Source organism: Pleurodeles waltl, chromosome 7 (assembly GCF_031143425.1).
Source record: "Pleurodeles waltl isolate 20211129_DDA chromosome 7, aPleWal1.hap1.20221129, whole genome shotgun sequence".
Classification (NCBI taxonomy): Eukaryota; Metazoa; Chordata; class Amphibia; order Caudata; family Salamandridae; genus Pleurodeles; species Pleurodeles waltl.
The window spans coordinates 86,011,323-86,029,954 of record NC_090446.1 but is presented as its reverse complement, the minus strand read 5'-3'; the positions used below and the strand labels follow the sequence as shown (position 1 = coordinate 86,029,954).

Below are 18,632 nucleotides of genomic sequence, written 5' to 3'. Positions count from 1 at the left end.
ATTCCAGCATCTTGTGGACTTCCACCTTGATGCTTTCCTTAACATGGTCAGACTGTCTGAAGATTTTGTTTTTGACAGGCATGCTGTCTCCTGTGTCCACATCATGGGTACACAGGGGTGTCTGACCAGGGGTTAGGGAGAAAAGCTCAGGAAACTGTTGTAGGACTCTCCTACAATCAGCTTGCTGTTGGCCAGAGAGGGTGTCTGAGTAGATCACTCCATCTACTGTACCATCTTTTGGGTCTGATGACAGAAGATCAGGGAGAGGTTCACTCTCTGCCTCCTGATCCTCATCTGTTACCATCAACAGATTGACATCAGCCCTGTCGTGGAAGAGCTTAAGGCGGTTTACATGGATCACCCTCTTGGGGCTCCTGCTTGTGCCCAGGTCCACCAAGTAGGTGACCTGACTCTTCCTTTCTAGTACTGGGTAAGGGCCACTCCATTTGTCCTGGAGTGCCCTGGGAGCCACAGGCTCCAGAACCCAGACTTTCTGCCCTGGTTGGAACTCAACCAGTGCAGCCTTTTGGTCATACCAAAACTTCTGGAGCTGTTGGCTGGCCTCAAGGTTTTTGGTTGCCTTTTCCATGTACTCTGCCATTCTAGAGCGAAGGCCAAGTACATAGTCCACTATGTCCTGTTTAGGCTCGTGGAGAGGTCTCTCCCAGCCTTCTTTAACAAGGGCAAGTGGTCCCCTTACAGGATGACCAAACAGAAGTTCAAAGGGTGAGAATCCTACTCCCTTCTGTGGCACCTCTCTGTAAGCGAAAAGCAGACATGGCAAGAGGACATCCCATCTCCTTTTGAGCTTTTCTGGGAGCCCCATGATCATGCCTTTTAATGTCTTGTTGAATCTCTCAACCAAGCCATTAGTTTGTGGATGGTATGGTGTAGTGAATTTATAAGTCACTCCACACTCATTCCACATGTGCTTTAGGTATGCTGACATGAAGTTGGTACCTCTGTCAGACACCACCTCCTTAGGGAAACCCACTCTGGTAAAGATACCAATGAGGGCCTTGGCTACTGCAGGGGCAGTAGTCGACCTAAGGGGAATAGCTTCAGGATACCTGGTAGCATGATCCACTACTACCAGGATATACATATTTCCTGAGGCTGTGGGAGGTTCCAGTGGACCAACTATGTCCACACCCACTCTTTCAAAGGGCACCCCCACCACTGGAAGTGGAATGAGGGGGGCCTTTGGATGCCCACCTGTCTTACCACTGGCTTGACAGGTGGGGCAGGAGAGGCAAAACTCCTTAACCATGTTGGACATATTGGGCCAGTAGAAGTGGTTGACTAACCTCTCCCACGTCTTGGTTTGTCCCAAATGTCCAGCAAGGGGAATGTCATGGGCCAATGTTAGGATGAACTCTCTGAACAGTTGAGGCACTACCACTCTCCTAGTGGCACCAGGTTTGGGGTCTCTGGCCTCAGTGTACAGGAGCCCATCTTCCCAATAGACCCTATGTGTTCCATTTTTCTTGCCTTTGGACTCTTCAGCAGCTTGCTGCCTAAGGCCTTCAAGAGAGGGACAGGTTTCTTGTCCCTTACACAGCTCTTCCCTTGAGGGTCCCCCTGGGCCTAAGAGCTCAACCTGATAAGGTTCAAGCTCCAAAGGCTCAGTTCCCTCAGAGGGCAGAACTTCTTCCTGAGAAGAGAGGTTCCCTTTCTTTTGCTGTGTTGCAGTTGGTTTCCCAACTGACTTTCCTGTTCTCTTGGTAGGCTGGGCCATTTTTCCAGACTCCAGCTCTACTTTTTCACCCTGTGCCTTGCATTGTGCTCTTGTTTTCACACACACCAGTTCAGGGATACCCAGCATTGCTGCATGGGTTTTTAGCTCTACCTCAGCCCATGCTGAGGACTCCAGGTCATTTCCAAGCAGACAGTCCACTGGGATATTTGAGGAGACCACCACCTGTTTCAGGCCATTGACCCCTCCCCATTCTAAAGTAACCATTGCCATGGGATGTACTTTTCTCTGATTGTCAGCGTTGGTGACTGTGTAAGTTTTTCCAGTCAGGTATTGGCCAGGGGAAACCAGTTTCTCTGTCACCATGGTGACACTGGCACCTGTATCCCTCAGGCCCTCTATTCTAGTCCCATTAATTAAGAGTTGTTGTCTGTATTTTTGCATGTTAGGCGGCCAGACAGCTAGTGTGGCTAAATCCACCCCACCCTCAGAAACTAGAGTAGCTTCAGTGTGAATCCTGATTTGCTCTGGGCACACTGTTGATCCCACTTGGAGACTAGCCATACCAGTGTTACCTGGATGGGAGTTTGGAGTGGAACCTTTCTTGGGACAGGCCTTGTCTCCAGTTTGGTGTCCATGCTGTTTACAGCTATGACACCAGGCCTTTTTGGGATCAAAGTTTTTACCCTTGTACCCATTGTTTTGTGAAGAGGCTCTGGGCCCACCCTCCTGTGCAGGTTTTTGGGGGCCTGTAGAAGGCTCTTTACTATTTTTAGTTTTGGTTGTCTCATCACCCTTCTGCTGGGGAGTCTTTGTGACCCCTTTCTTTTGGTCACCCCCTGTTGAAGTCTTGGACACCCTTGTCTTGACCCAATGGTCCGCCTTCTTTCCCAATTCTTGGGGAGAAATTGGTCCTAGGTCTACCAGATGCTGATGCAGTTTATCATTGAAACAATTACTTAACAGGTGTTCTTTCACAAATAAATTGTACAGCCCATCATAATTACTTACACCACTGCCTTGAATCCAACCATCTAGTGTTTTCACTGAGTAGTCAACAAAGTCAACCCAGGTCTGGCTCGAGGATTTTTGAGCCCCCCTGAACCTAATCCTGTACTCCTCAGTGGAGAATCCAAAGCCCTCAATCAGGGTACCCTTCATGAGGTCATAAGATTCTGCATCTTGTCCAGAGAGTGTGAGGAGTCTATCCCTACACTTTCCTGTGAACATTTCCCAAAGGAGAGCACCCCAGTGAGATCTGTTCACTTTTCTGGTTACACAAGCCCTCTCAAAAGCTGTGAACCATTTGGTGATGTCATCACCATCTTCATATTTAGTTACAATCCCTTTGGGGATTTTCAACATGTCAGGAGAATCTCTGACCCTATTTATGTTGCTGCCACCATTGATGGGTCCTAGGCCCATCTCTTGTCTTTCCCTCTCTATGGCTAGGATCTGTCTTTCCAAAGCCAATCTTTTGGCCATCCTGGCTAACTGGATGTCCTCTTCACTGGGGCTATCCTCAGTGATTTCAGAGGTGTTGGTCTCTCCTGTGAGGGAACCAGCATCTCTGACTATTATTTTAGGAGTCAGGGTTTGAGGGACCCTGTTCTCCCTAGATAGGACTGGTAGGGGGGAATTGTCCTCCAAGTCACTATCCTCTTCCTCTGAGTTGCCACCCTCAGAGGGGTTGGCCTTTTCAAACTCTGCCAAAAGCTCCTGGAGCTGTATTTTGGTAGGTTTGGGGCCCATTGTTATTTTCTTTAGTTTACAGAGTGACCTTAGCTCTCTCATCTGTAGATGGAGGTAAGGTGTGGTGTCGAGTTCCACCACATTCACATCTGTGCTAGACATTATGCTTCTAAAAGTTGGAATACTTTTTAAGAAACTAAAACTGATTCTAGAATCTAATTCAAACTTTTAACAAACTTTTAAACTCTAAAAGAAATGCTAAACAGGATCTAACACAAGGCCCTAGCAGGTCTTTTAAGAATTTAGAAAACTTTTCAAATTGCAAAAATCAATTTCTAATGACAATTTTGGAATTTGTCGTGTGATCAGGTATTGGCTGAGTAGTCCAGCAAATGCAAAGTCTTGTACCCCACCGCTGATCCACCAATGTAGGAAGTTGGCTCTGTATGTGCTATTTCAAAGTAAGGAATAGCATGCACAGAGTCCAAGGGTTCCCCTTAGAGGTAAAATAGTGGTAAAAATAGATAATACTAATGCTCTATTTTGTGGTAGTGTGGTCGAGCAGTAGGCTTATCCAAGGAGTAGTGTTAAGCATTTGTTGTACATACACATAGACAATAAATGAGGTACACACACTCAGAGACAAATCCAGCCAATAGGTTTTGTTATAGAAAAATATCTTTTCTTAGTTTATTTTAAGAACCACAGGTTCAAATTCTACATGTAATATCTCATTCGAAAGGTATTGCAGGTAAGTACTTTAGGAACTTCAAATCATCAAAATTGCATGTATACTTTTCAAGTTATTCACAAATAGCTGTTTTAAAAGTAGACACTTAGTGCAATTTTCACAGTTCCTAGGGGAGGTAAGTATTTGTTAGGTTAACCAGGTAAGTAAGACACTTACAGGGCTTAGTTCTTGGTCCAAGGTAGCCCACCGTTGGGGGTTCAGAGCAACCCCAAAGTCACCACACCAGCAGCTCAGGGCCGGTCAGGTGCAGAGTTCAAAGTGGTGCCCAAAACACATAGGCTAGAATGGAGAGAAGGGGGTGCCCCGGTTCCGGTCTGCTTGCAGGTAAGTACCCGCGTCTTCGGAGGGCAGACCAGGGGGGTTTTGTAGGGCACCGGGGGGGACACAAGTCCACACAGAAATTTCACCCTCAGCAGCGCGGGGGCGGCCGGGTGCAGTGTCGAAACAGGCGTCGGGTTCGCAATGTTAGTCTATGAGAGATCTCGGGATCTCTTCAGCGCTGCAGGCAGGCAAGGGGGGGGTTCCTCGGGGAAACCTCCACTTGGGCAAGGGAGAGGGACTCCTGGGGGTCACTTCTCCAGTGAAAGTCCGGTCCTTCAGGTCCTGGGGGCTGCGGGTGCAGGATCTCTCCCAGGCGTCGGGACTTTAGGTTCAAAGAGTCGCGGTCAGGGGAAGCCTCGGGATTCCCTCTGCAGGCGGCGCTGTGGGGGCTCAGGGGGGACAGGTTTTGGTACTCACAGTATCAGAGTAGTCCTGGGGTCCCTCCTGAGGTGTCGGATCTCCACCAGCCGAGTCGGGGTCGCCGGGTGCAGTGTTGCAAGTCTCACGCTTCTTGCGGGGAGCTTGCAGGGTTCTTTAAAGCTGCTGGAAACAAAGTTGCAGCTTTTCTTGGAGCAGGTCCGCTGTCCTCGGGAGTTTCTTGTCTTTTCGAAGCAGGGGCAGTCCTCAGAGGATGTCGAGGTCGCTGGTCCCTTTGGAAGGCGTCGCTGGAGCAGGATCTTTGGAAGGCAGGAGACAGGCCGGTGAGTTTCTGGAGCCAAGGCAGTTGTCGTCTTCTGGTCTTCCGCTGCAGGGGTTTTCAGCTAGGCAATCCTTCTTCTTGTAGTTGCAGGAATCTAATTTTCTAGGGTTCAGGGTAGCCCTTAAATACTAAATTTAAGGGCGTGTTTAGGTCTGGGGGGTTAGTAGCCAATGGCCACTAGCCCTGAGGGTGGGTACACCCTCTTTGTGCCTCCTCCCAAGGGGAGGGGGTCACATCCCTAATCCTATTGGGGGAATCCTCCATCTGCAAGATGGAGGATTTCTAAAAGTTAGAGTTACCTCAGCTCAGGACACCTTAGGGGCTGTCCTGACTGGCCAGTGACTCCTCCTTGTTATTCTCATTATTTTCTCCGGCCTTGCCGCCAAAAGTGGGGCCTGGCCGGAGGGGGCGGGCAACTCCACTAGCTGGAGTGTCCTGCTGGGTTGGCACAAAGGAGGTGAGCCTTTGAGGCTCACCGCCAGGTGTGACAATTCCTGCCTGGGAGAGGTGTTAGCATCTCCACCCAGTGCAGGCTTTGTTACTGGCCTCAGAGTGACAAAGGCACTCTCCCCATGGGGCCAGCAACATGTCTCGGTTTGTGGCAGGCTGCTAAAACTAGTCAGCCTACACAGATAGTCGGTTAAGTTTCAGGGGGCACCTCTAAGGTGCCCTCTGTGGTGTATTTTACAATAAAATGTACACTGGCATCAGTGTGCATTTATTGTGCTGAGAAGTTTGATACCAAACTTCCCAGTTTTCAGTGTAGCCATTATGGTGCTGTGGAGTTCGTGTTTGACAGACTCCCAGACCATATACTCTTATGGCTACCCTGCACTTACAATGTCTAAGGTTTTGTTTAGACACTGTAGGGGTACCATGCTCATGCACTGGTACCCTCACCTATGGTATAGTGCACCCTGCCTTAGGGCTGTAAGGCCTGCTAGAGGGGTGTCTTACCTATACTGCATAGGCAGTGAGAGGCTGGCATGGCACCCTGAGGGGAGTGCCATGTCGACTTACTCGTTTTGTCCTCACTAGCACACACAAGCTGGCAAGCAGTGTGTCTGTGCTGAGTGAGGGGTCTCCAGGGTGGCATAAGACATGCTGCAGCCCTTAGAGACCTTCCTTGGCATCAGGGCCCTTGGTACTAGAAGTACCAGTTACAAGGGACTTATCTGGATGCCAGGGTCTGCCAATTGTGGATACAAAAGTACAGGTTAGGGAAAGAACACTGGTGCTGGGGCCTGGTTAGCAGGCCTCAGCACACTTTCAATTGTAAACATAGCATCAGCCAAGGCAAAAAGTCAGGGGGCAACCATGCCAAGGAGGCATTTCCTTACAGTATCCAACTGACAATACCTTCTTTTAGGATTCTGTACTGAGATGGTGGAGAAATAACACTATACACCAGCCTGCTCCACTAGGTAACAACATTCAAAGAAGAAAATATCTACTAGATTCAACAAACTAGTACTTGCTGAAGAATCAATCCTTAACTTGTAACACACCAAACATTACTGCAACCTACAACACATACTGCAGCCTCATTCAAAGCAAGCCATCAATATGCAACCGACTGCTTCATTTTAAATCTCGCAAAACACTCACTTCAACCTCATCTTAATCAAGCAACACCAACCACAACAGCCTCACCTTCTCCAAACAACAAAACAAGAATGAAATTAAACTCTAAATGGTGCAGTCACTGGCTCATCACCTTCCACTTCAAACTCATGAAGACGAAAGAAAGTACACATATCACCAACAGCTATTTTTTCTCCAAGGAACACATTGAAACATCTGTCAAAACAAATCACAAGAGCTTCAACATCCTCTACAACCTCATTTTCTTCAGTCAACAGACTGACACCCACTACAACTAACAAACATTGATGCAAACCCATCCCCTTCAAGGTACACAACTGCAGTTACTGCAAATAACACAAACTGCAAATAACGCAAACTGCAACAGATACTGTAAGAACAAAGGACTCATTCTTCATACAGTTATTGCAGCCACTACTGCACTCATCTATTCACCATTGTGCATTACACATTAATCATTTCCAACTGAAAAATCCAACAACTATTCCTATCAGCACACACAACTACTGTAGCTATACCCACTCGAGACCCCCTGCAGACATTCACTGCAACCAGAATAAAAAGATTCCCACTCTTAAACATATAGGCAGAACTCCCGCCTTTCCGTAGCAGTCTTAACATCTACCAGCAACTTGCTAACATTCTCTCCCACCCCCGGATTCCCCAGTTGGAAGCCATGTAGGACATTTTGCTGACAGCCTTCCTGTGTAGAACTGAGGGTTCCTGCAGTCCCAGAATCTCCCTGAAGGAGGGACTGAGGGGAGTAGTTTAGGAGCACCAGCTGTGTGGAGCTAATGGCTCCAGCTTTACCAGCCTATTTCAGCAGGATACACAATATTAAGGGGAAGTCCGTAGAAGAAAAGAGTGATTTGAGATGCGCATTAAAAAATGTGTAAATGAAACAAACAAGAGGAACAGAAGGAACGCTAAAACAGAATTCTGGCATTGGTCCAGTCCTGAAATAACTGCATGGCAAGAATAAAATGTTAGGAAAACAGATATAGTGAAATTTCCAGGGAGACAAAAAAGTAGATACAGTTTTCAGCGGTGTGTCTGAGTGAACTAGTCGAGAGAAATCCAATTATGTAATGCATATGAATGATCAATCACAATCAGATGATTTACCACAGTATGGAATGCTTGTCTGAGTGCAATGTATATTTCAAATCCATGTTTTAAAAAAAAAAAAAAATCTGTCCTGAACAAGTTTTTCCCTTCATTCACGTTTTGGTCACTAAAAGGAGAGGAGAACAAGACAGTGCGTGGAAGCATGAATTTTCAAGACTTGGATTAGGATTACCTACATCGCAAAATATGGAGTTTGGGAACAAGGATTCACTAGTATCTGGGCACAGAAACGTCAGCATCTGCTGAACACATGGAAATCAAACAGTCTTCAACTGCTTTCATGGACAACAACCATCTATCCACTCAGCCTCAAACTTTTCATGGAGTTACAGCAGGATGGTACCCATTTTCACACTCGCTGTCCTTGCAGGGAAAAACTGCACATACTATGCTACAGATCCACAACAAAATAACCAATGACCCTCAAAGATCAACCAGAGACACGGTTGACCAGGACTTCTTCATGTGAGGAGTTGCAGCCTTGGGATGGTTCGAATATCAGAAAAATGAGAAACTCACTCCCACTTTTCTTTTCTCCGTAATGTAAAAAGAAAAAGGCAAATGCAGCTATCCGATGGATGAATACCTAGCAAAAAGTATGTGATGGTAATGTTATTTTCCTTCCTTTTTGCTATAGAAGACATAATTGTGCACCAAACTTAAAGAGTCTCTTAATCTATAGTGACCGAGTCTGGCATGTCCCTAGACCAATAAAAGGCAGACTCTCTACCAACTATAGTGAGCATCAAGGTAAAATCATGAATTGTGTTTTGACTATTTATGTAAGTGTCTTTCAGATTACTGTGTATGCCACTATGCTTGTAAATTCGGAGCGAATAAAGCTATGATTTTAGAAATTGAGGATTACTTGTTAGACGTGTGATAATTTGACTACTAGTAAAGAAATTAAGATGTGGGCTCTTGTAGGACAGGGTCTACAGCCTGCACAGTCAAACCCAATGGTTGAACAAGATAGTGAAATGCAGAATGTGTAGGGTGAAAAGAAAGCAAGGCAGGCGACAGATGAGATGGCTGGAGGGTGGATGATTGAAATCATGGTCTGGAAATCAGAGAGACGACCTGAAAGAGGAATAAAGTCAGGGGCAAGATCCTTACTCACAAGAGTAAAAAAACTGTCCTGCACAGGATGTGATGGGAGGCAAGTGCACAGAAGGGGTGATGAGAGGAATCTCACTACTTGAAACTGAGAGAAAGTGGCAGTAGTTTGGCCTCCCTTCTCAGGAGATGTGGGGATAGGCATGAGTGGGGAGGTCATCTTGCAAGAATGTGGCATGAGGCTACAGGAGGTGTTGCCCTCTTGATAGGTGATCATTTGAGGTTGCTAACTTAAGAGGGCATGAAAGGAGAACAGAAGGAGAAAACACACAGGAGACTGAAAGCAGCTTCTTTGCAGAGAATGTGAGGAGAGACCACCGAATACAATGATGGACAAAACAACCATGTAGAGATGGGAAAGAAAGTTGCTGTAGTGTGGAAGATGGGTTAGGTGGAAGGGGGAGGAGGTGTTCCTGAAAGTGGTTGGTAAGGGGAGATAGACTGCCACCCTACAAGTGGAGTGATAGCATTGATAGGGTTCAGGAGGCTGCCCTGCAATAAAAAGGGCTATGTAGAACTTAACAGGTAGCAGAAGGGGAAGGAATTATATAAGACCAGCATGCAGCTAAACTAGGCTGATGACTGGGAAACAAGGAAAGGAAACTGCTGATTGGGCACAGCTGAAAAACAGGGGCACTAGCAGAGCACATCATTTAGAAAGGAGGCTGCAGACTGGGCACAATGGTTAAGTGAAGCAGCAACCTCAGTACAGCTAAGACTGAGGTGGTCATCAGCCACAGAGAGAGAGAAAGACAAAGGGTAGCCAACCTACAGAGGGAAGCAGCAAAGAGGAGGCAGGTACCCTGCACCAAAGGAGAGAGGCGGTGGCAGCATTTCATGGACTGATATGAGGTTGTTGCACTGCTAAATAGGGGTATGCTGCAACACACCAAGGGGATACGAGGCTACACTGCTAAGGGGAAGATAATAGGGGGTGGGCACTACACAGTGAATGGAGATGGAAAGAACAGGTTTGCCAGAAGGACAGAAAGACAGCAACCCGACAGAAGAGAAATTAAGAACACAGGTGGAGAAGACAACCTCCCTGAAATTGTTTCGAGATGGAGCAGGCCCTATGGGAGAAGAGGCCTGTTCTGCAAATAATGCCTGTCTTAGCTGCATACAGAGCAGCAGCATATACTGCACGAGAGACGTGGTTCACAATAAAGTTAAGAGAAAAAAGCCAACGTCCCAATCTTGCAGATTGTAATATCGTTAGGAATAATGTCTCGCATGTACAGCAGACTACATAGGAAGGTGACAGGCGTCTTATGGGAGACTGAGATAAAAGGTCTCCAGAAAATGTGGGAAACACTTACCTGTCCAGGCACTGTGTGTCCCGGCTGCCAGAAGTACGAGGAGGAGTTAAAGTGAGAGTCCTCCATTGTGATCTGTGGGAAAGGTGAGAAAATCCAGGTCACAAATCTTCCTTTCTAGAGACTCTAATGGTACTGTAATTTAAAATGTGGGATAAGAACACCTTTCATCCTAAATGAAAAATATTTAATGGGAAAGGAGGTGAATTCAATCACCAGACGATGAAGTCTTTACTATTTTCCCAGTAAATTCCAATAAGAACCTCCACTCACCGAATCTGTTTCTGTATATGCTCCCTCCCCCATTACGAGGAGACAAACTGCGATGGCAAAAATCAAACGCTACACCATACCTGCAAAGAACACACATTAGAGGGAATCCTCATTGTTGCAGCAGCCATTAAATAAAGAAAAGCCAACACAATATAAGTCATGTCATGAGTTTAAGGTTTACATTTGGTGTACGGGTAGGACTTTATCATTGCATATCAAACTGACAACAGCCGCATGCTGCATGTTGACAACCAATAATTCCAAAGTGTCATGCCAACCGGTGTCCCGCTGGCTCTTATTGCAGGCAGAGGTTGACTAATCAATATGAAAAAGGCAGCTAGCAACGGTGGCACATATGTTCCTAACTGAAATAAAGACAGCCCATTCAACCCTTTAAGGACTTGAAGGAAACTGAGAGCATGGATTCAAGACTATTTTCAAGATATAGCACATTGAAGTGTGGTCTCCTATGACATCTTGACACCCTGATTGACCACGCGGAGTCATCCTGGGCAAAATAATTTGCATGGTTGATTCTCTGTTTCATCATCTGCCACATAAAGGTTTGGACATTTACTTTTACACTGCACCTGGGCTTTCAGTGGTAGCCTCTAACAAATAAGGCAATTCTTACCACTTTTAGCAGCACAAAAAACAAAATGCTCTGTTTTAGGAGGGAGGAGAGTACCTCTGGTAATTATATAATTTTGAACATGCTTAAAACAATACTACTCAAATTTAATTTTAAACTTGCTAAACAGTGCATTTAAATGTTAAACACATGAAAGGTACTCATCATAAGGAAAGATGTGTTACTTTGCCCTCATTAAGTCTTGAATTTTGCAATACCACTTGACAACACTGTTAAATCTTTACATAAATCTCTGTATGTCTTCTCTGAGTTCCCAAAGGGACTAAAAACACAGCAAGTGGTATCTCAAATCTTTAGATATTTAAAAACATGGTTTACTAATGGTTTTACAGGCGTTAATAAAAACGCAATCTGACTCAAACGTGAAAAACAAACATGGCTGTATACACAGGCAAGCAGAGGCTTTTTGCTAGTCTGCTGTTTTGTGCTAACTGTAGTGAAGCTATGCTTGTACAAATCTCCCTCTTTCTATAAGAGCTGACAGGGGCACATTGTGTCCTGATTACAACAATCACGAATGATTCATTTGTATTCTGTTTTTTGTTTCTTTTTTTAATCTTCCCCACGCATAGCTTTGCTTCAACTTCTTGAAATGAGCTGGAAAGGACAGCCACTTTGTGTTATAGCATTCTTTCACCTCTGTGTCTTACGTGATAAGGCTTATCCACAGATGATATAAATGAGTTTAATAGGTGTATATATAGCTATAGAGTAATATAGGTGGGCAGAACACTGACTGCACACAAAACACATAGTTCACTGGATTCGAACAGTAGAAAATAGTCAGTCATTCTTTGTAGTAAGTTTGCGCTGTATGACCTATTTCAAAGTAAGGAATAGTATGCACAGAGTCCAAGGGTTCCCCTTAGAGGTAGGATAGTGGCAAAAAGAGATAATACGAATGCTCTATTTTGTGGTAGTGTGGTCGAGCAGTAGGCTTATCAAAGGAGTAGTGTTAAGCATTTGTTGTACACACACAAGCAATAAATGAGGAACACACACTCAGAGACAATTCCAGGCCAATAGGTTTTTGTATAGAAAAATATATTTTCTTAGTTTATTTTAAGAACCACAGGTTCAAATTTTACATGTAATACTTCAAATGAAAGGTATTGCAGGTAAGTACTTTAGGAACTTTGAATAATCACAATAGCATATATACTTTTCAAATAAATCACATATAGCTATTTTAAAACTAGACCGTGCAATTTTCAACAGTTCCTGGGGGAGGTAAGTATTTGTTAGTTTTTGTAGGTAAGTAAACCACCTACGGGGTTCAAGTTTGGGTCCAAGGTAGCCCACCGTTGGGGGTTCAGAGCAACCCCAAAGATACCACACCAACAGGCATAGGCTTCAATAGAGAAGGGGTGCCCCGGTTCCAGTCTGTCAGCAGGTAAGTACCCGCATCTTCGGAGGGCAGACCAGGGAGGTTTTGTAGGGCACCGGGGGGGGGACACAAGTTAGCACAGAAAGTACACACTCAGCAGCACGGGGGCGGCCGGGTGCAGTGTGCAAACACACGTCAGGTTTGTCGTTGAAATCAATGGGAGACCAAGGGGTCTCTTCAGCGATGCAGGCAAGGGGGGGGCTCCTCTGGGTAGCCACCACCTGGGCAAGGGAGAGGGCCTCCTGGGGGTCACTCCTGCACTGGAGTTCCGATCTTTCAGGTCCTGGGGGCTGCGGGTGCAGAGTCTTTTCCAGGCATCGGGATCTGGGAGTCAGGCAATCGCGATCAGGGGGAGCCTCTGGATTCCCTCTGCAGGCGTCGCTGTGGGGGAACGGGGGGGGGGGCAACTCTGGCTACTCACGGTCTCGTAGTCGCCGGGGAGTCCTCCCTGAAGTGTTTGTTCTCCACAAGTCGAGCCGGGGGCGTCGGGTGCAGAGTAGCAAGTCTCACGCTTCCGGCGGGAAACGCAGTCGTTTTAAAGTTGCTCCTTTGGAAACAAAGTTGCAGTCTTGGGTGAACAGAGCCGCTGTCCTCTGGAGTTTCTTGGTCCTTCCAGAGCAGGGCAGTCCTCTGAGGATTCAGAGGTCGCTGGTCCTGGGGAAAGGGTCGCTGGAGCAGTTTCTTCAGAAGGGGGGAGACAGGCCGGTGGAGCTGGGGCCAAAGCAGTTGGGGTCTCCGTCTTCTCTGCAGGGTTTTTCAGCTCAGCAGTCCTCTTCTTCTTAGGTTGCAGGAATCTGAGTTCCTAGGTTCTGGGGAGCCCCTAAATACTGAATTTAGGGGTGTGTTTAGGTCTGGGAGGGCAGTAGCCAATGGCTACTGTCCTTGAGGGTGGGTACACCCTCTTTGTGCCTCATCCCTGAGGGGAAGGGGGCACATCCCTATTCCTATTGGGGGAATCCTCCTTCTACAAGATGGAGGATTTCTAAAAGTCAGAGTCACCTCAGCTCAGGACACCTTAGGGGCTGTCCTGACTGGCCAGTGACTCCTCCTTGTTTTTTTCATTCTCTCTCCTGGACTTGCCGCCAAAAGTGGGGGCTGGGTCCAGGGGACGGGCATCTCCACTAGCTGGAGTGCCCTGGGGCATTGTAACACGAAGCTTGAGCCTTTGAAGCTCACTGCTAGGTGTTACAGTTCCTGCAGAGGGGAGGTGTGAAGCACCTCCACCCAGAGCAGGCTTTGTTTCTGTCCTCAGAGAGCACAAAGGCTCTCACCACATGGGGTCAGAAACTCGTCTCTCAGCAGCAGGCTGGCACAGACCAGTCAGTCCTGCACTGAACAATTGGGTAAAATACAGGGGGCATCTCTAAGATGCCCTCTGTGTGCATTTTTTTAATAAAACCAACACTGGCATCAGTGTGGGTTTATTATTCTAAGAAGTTTGATACTAAATTTCCCAGTATTCAGTGTAGCCATTATGGAGCTGTGGAGTTCGTTTTTGACAGACTCCCAGACCATATACTCTTATGGCTACCCTGCACTTACAATTTCTAAGGTTTTGCTTAGACACTGTAGGGGCATAGTGCTCATGCAGATATGCCCTCACCTGTGGTATAGTGCACCCTGCCTTAGGGCTGTAAGGCCTGCTAGAGGGGTGACTTACCTATGCCACAGGCAGTGTGAGGTTGGCATGGCACCCTGAGAGGAGTGCCATGTCCACTTAGTCATTTTCTCCCCCCCCCCCCAAGCACACACAAGCTGGCAAGCAGTGTGTCTGTGCTGAGTGAGGGGTCTCTAGGGTGGCATAAGTCATGCTGCAGCCCTTAGAGACCTTCCCTGGCATCAGGGCCCTTGGTACCAGGGGTACCAGTTACAAGGGACTTACCTGGGGGCACGGTTGTGCCAATTGTGGAGACAATGGTACATTTTAGGTGAAAGAACACTGGTGCTGGGGCCTGATTAGCAGGGTCCCAGCACACTTCTCAGTCAAGTCAGTATCAGGCAAAAAGTGGGGGGTAACTGCAACAGGGAGCCATTTCTTTACATTCTTCTAATGGAATTTTATGAAACTTTATTTATATAATATTAACCAGTAACAAGCCACTACTTTTAACTCCATACATGTACAGATGCTATACGTTTAATTTGAATCATTTAATCACAGTAAAACAATGAAAATGACTCCCAGGAATAATTAAAATAATTTCTGGGCAATGTATTAAAACATTAGACATGAAAGTGAATGCGTAATAGATAATGCATATTTACTTTATGTCAGTTCCTATTGCAACATCATAATCATGTTGGCTCAAATATGTTCACTGTGTTTTATCTGAAGTGGACTGTTCCAAGTAATTATCACTGAATTTTGAATGAAGTTTCATGAAAAGCTGGTAACTAGATGTCTTGATTATTTTTATTTTCCAAAGAAAACAATCTTGCAGAATGAAAAGGAGTAGTCATCAGCCCACTTTCTGCTACTTGTTTATTTTGAAAGCTTGAGCATCATCTAGTATTAATAAAGCTCGAGACAGTGTTTGAAAGACCAGAGTAGGCCTTTGTGCCGGGTAACAACAGGACAGGCCATGCAGAATCACATCACTTACTTTATCTGAAGTCTAATGAGACTGTATTCAGGCTTCTCTGGAGACCTTTTTTAGTCCAGCTGTGAGCACTACATTAGAATAGCAGGCTCTGTCATTATACTCATCATAAAGACTTGCTATTCAAACAGCTACGTAGGTGTGAACTTTCTGAAACTCAAATTAGGAATTCTTTTGGTACAAAAATTATTTTATTAAGTAAAGAAAAGAGCATGGGATTCTTATAAATATATTGCCAAACCAGTAGTAGAATATTTCTTGCTATTCACACTTTAAGTAAACTTTACATTTACCATTCTCTTTGTATTTATTACAATAACAATTCATATTGTGTGCACTAGGATAGGATTTTGATTTAAAAAATGTATCTTTTGAAATATATCCATGTTTTCCTAGTGATCTTGAGATTGTTCTTCCTTATAGAAAGAAGGCCTGGGGACTGCACTAGCAATTCCAGCAAATTATTTCTCATTGGATTGAGCATTACCTGGATCACATCTCACTCAAATGTTGCTCCGTTAATTGTGAGCTGGTTAGTCAGACTAGTTTTCTGTTGAGTTGGCACACAAAGCCTTTAGTGTGGGGACTGGGGTTAGAAAACCTAATGTTGCATCATGTTCAAGATGAAAGTCTAGAAAACATATCAAAAGAGGTTAGCGATGCTCCACTGCACTGGTACCTCTTACGATCCCCCTTATGTACATATACACTCGCCCTTATGAACCCACTTCCCCTTCCTTTGAGAATAGAGACATCAGGTTTTAAGAGTCTTTAGATGGCAAAAGATCTATACCATTGGCAAAGTGTGTGTGCCTGGTTCCTAACCAATATCTGTGAGTGGTTGCATAGTGTGGTGAAACTGCACGCCTTTGCCCCCCCCCCCCCTTTACCCAAAGGAGCAATTCTTTGGTGTTTCAGAGCACTCCCTTTGCACTGTGTCTGAGATCCCTCATCATCAATCTTCCAGCATCCTCCGCATCAGATGAGCACTAAGAGGTCACTTTCCTTGGCTGCAATATTTTCTACAGAGCTCCTAGAAGCTTTGAACATTATTATCAAGGGTTCCTCATGGCAAGTGAATTGAATCCGTTTACTTCAGAACTTGGTAAGCAATGACAGGATATAAACTGAGCTGCTCAGCAGCAGACAAAACAATGCCTGCTTAGCTTGGTGTCCTGAAAACACTTTATTCTCAATTAATAGCACCAGTCACCTGCATAAACACTTACTGTACGGATCTTAATAGTTATGTACACAGCACAGTTCACCTAAAGGTCTCTTGGCGCTATAAACTGTGGCCAGCAGCATCAAATATAATTATTCAACAACAGGAAGAGTTTTAAGATTTTCCCCAAAACAACATTTCTTTGTGGTGTATCACTACTTTTGTCGTGGTCTTTGAACTTGGATATATAACTGTTCACTGCAGTAGTCTTTTAAGCCCCCTTACACAGAGGCAGGCAAACATTCTCCCTTCTAAAGCAGTTTTCTAGGTCTTCACGCAGAGCCAATGTGCGGTGTTTCTCGTAATTGAACTCTACATTAAAGGATGCACTTCTACAGTCAAGAGTAGACATGAAATCTACTGTTTGCAAAACTGTTATTACATGCTAAAATTGGCAATATCACACATCAAATACTCTGAACCCCTGTGGAAGACCTGCTCAGAAAAAGAAAAACACTGTGCTGAGAATTCAATTTAATGCTGAAATGACCAAACTATTCTCAAACTCACCCAACTATGGTGCGAAGACCAAACTTTAAACCAGAAATCTGAGAGAAGTAAACAACCCAAATGCAGTACATGTTTATTACATGATTAAAACATGTTCAGGGAGATGATACCAGGAGTACAATCAACAAAAAATGGCAGATTCTCAAAGCAACAGTATCTTAAATCCAAACTTGATGATGTCTATAATCAATACAAAAATTCAGTAATTTGAAAATCGATTTTGCTCATCTGAACAAAACCATCCCATAAATCATAGACCATTGTCACAGCTTTTTGAACAGTCTTTACTCAGGAGGACCACAGCTGGTTAAGATTTAAGGTGGCCAAAAGCAAGGACAATATGTTTCCTCCAAGAGAGGCCATTAAGTTAAGTGTGTTTTGGGAGTAAAGGAGCAAAAGACAGCACCATAATATGCTTCTTTAAAAAAAGAAACATTTAAGAAATACCAAAACAGGCATCTCAACCACACCCTATGATCTATCACAGGGACATTCAGTGCCATCAGATCAACTAAAGCCAAGGCCCTGGATGCTATGAGACCAAAATGGGATGAAGACTGAGAGGAAAGGTCTTAGGGATGTCAAATGGGTGCTGGTACTACAATACATTTGTCAGGTATCCAAGAAGGTATGGAAGAAGCTATAACAGTTTGACTATATCTACCCAAATGTACCTTATATACCTGACCCCAGAACAACTAGAGGCTATGTTTCCAGCTAGAAGATTAGTTTGCCCTTGATGCAACCAAGGTGATGCGGCATTTGGCCACATTGTTTGCTGACGCTATGTTACACTGCGATGCCGGGTGGACTGGATCCATCTAAATCAAAGGCTCGACAGGTAGTGTAATATAGACAAACCAAAGGTATGTCTAGGTCTAAAACACACAGATCCCATTGCATGAACCAGCACAAAAGCAAAGAATTTGCTAACAGGCTCAACTCCGTGAACTGGAGGCCCTTACAGCCTGTGGATTTGGAGATATGGAAGGAGGACTTGGAAAGGTTTGCATTGGCCAACATTGCTGCAAAGTAAAGAGATGCCAAAGGGGGGGATCCTAGCCTCAGGTGGTGCTGAAATGTGAACCTTGGTGGCGAGCTAGTTGGGCCAAAAAAATGACAGGCCTCCATAGATTGTGAGTTTGTCAGTTCAATGTGGGAAGGGTGCTTGCTGCTCCCTACGCTGTAGGAGATTCTGATGAGCACTTAGAGTGCCCACGTGGAAATGAGAGCTGATGTGTACGACCGGGAACGCACTCAGCTAATGGAATTCAAAGGGATTAGTGAAAATAGGGCTTTGGAGCTCCAAGAAGAGGTTAAAAAAAAAAAAAGGGAGGTGCGGTTCTAGATTTTTCTAAAATAATATACAGTCATCCATGATAAAAAAGACTTTCCTCTATAAATGGTGCTACAGATAGCTGGAAATCTTAGCCCAGATTGATCTTATACCTTTTGGGCCTGGCATTTTCCCTCTCAGAATATTACACCAGCTCACCGCTGAAGGATGTGTAAATTGAAATGACTTCTGTTATTCTTTTTTTGTTTGTTTTCATCATCACTATGCCTCAAACTCCTCACTAGAACGATGAACTGAAAAGCAGTGCCAGGCACAGGTTTGCAAGCACATTACTGGGGATGTCAGGTCATTTATGAAAAGATT

General features: G+C 45.1%; 1 protein-coding gene across 4 annotated transcripts in view; it reads right to left on the bottom strand.

The window, feature by feature from the left end:
* ZNF384 (zinc finger protein 384) overlaps window positions 1-18,632 on the bottom strand; it is a 177,065-nt gene that overhangs the window by 127,417 nt on the left and 31,016 nt on the right. For 2 of the 4 annotated variants that reach the window (XM_069243084.1, XM_069243086.1), the window contains exons 2-3: window positions 10,599-10,678; window positions 10,329-10,400 (exon numbers count right to left, since the gene is read on the bottom strand). In XM_069243084.1, coding sequence (XP_069099185.1) covers window positions 10,329-10,400; window positions 10,599-10,631 — 105 coding nt within the window. In that variant the 5' untranslated portion in view covers window positions 10,632-10,678. The remainder of the gene's footprint in view (window positions 1-10,328; window positions 10,401-10,598; window positions 10,679-18,632) is intronic. The other 2 variants (XM_069243085.1, XM_069243087.1) reach the window with 1 other exon arrangement.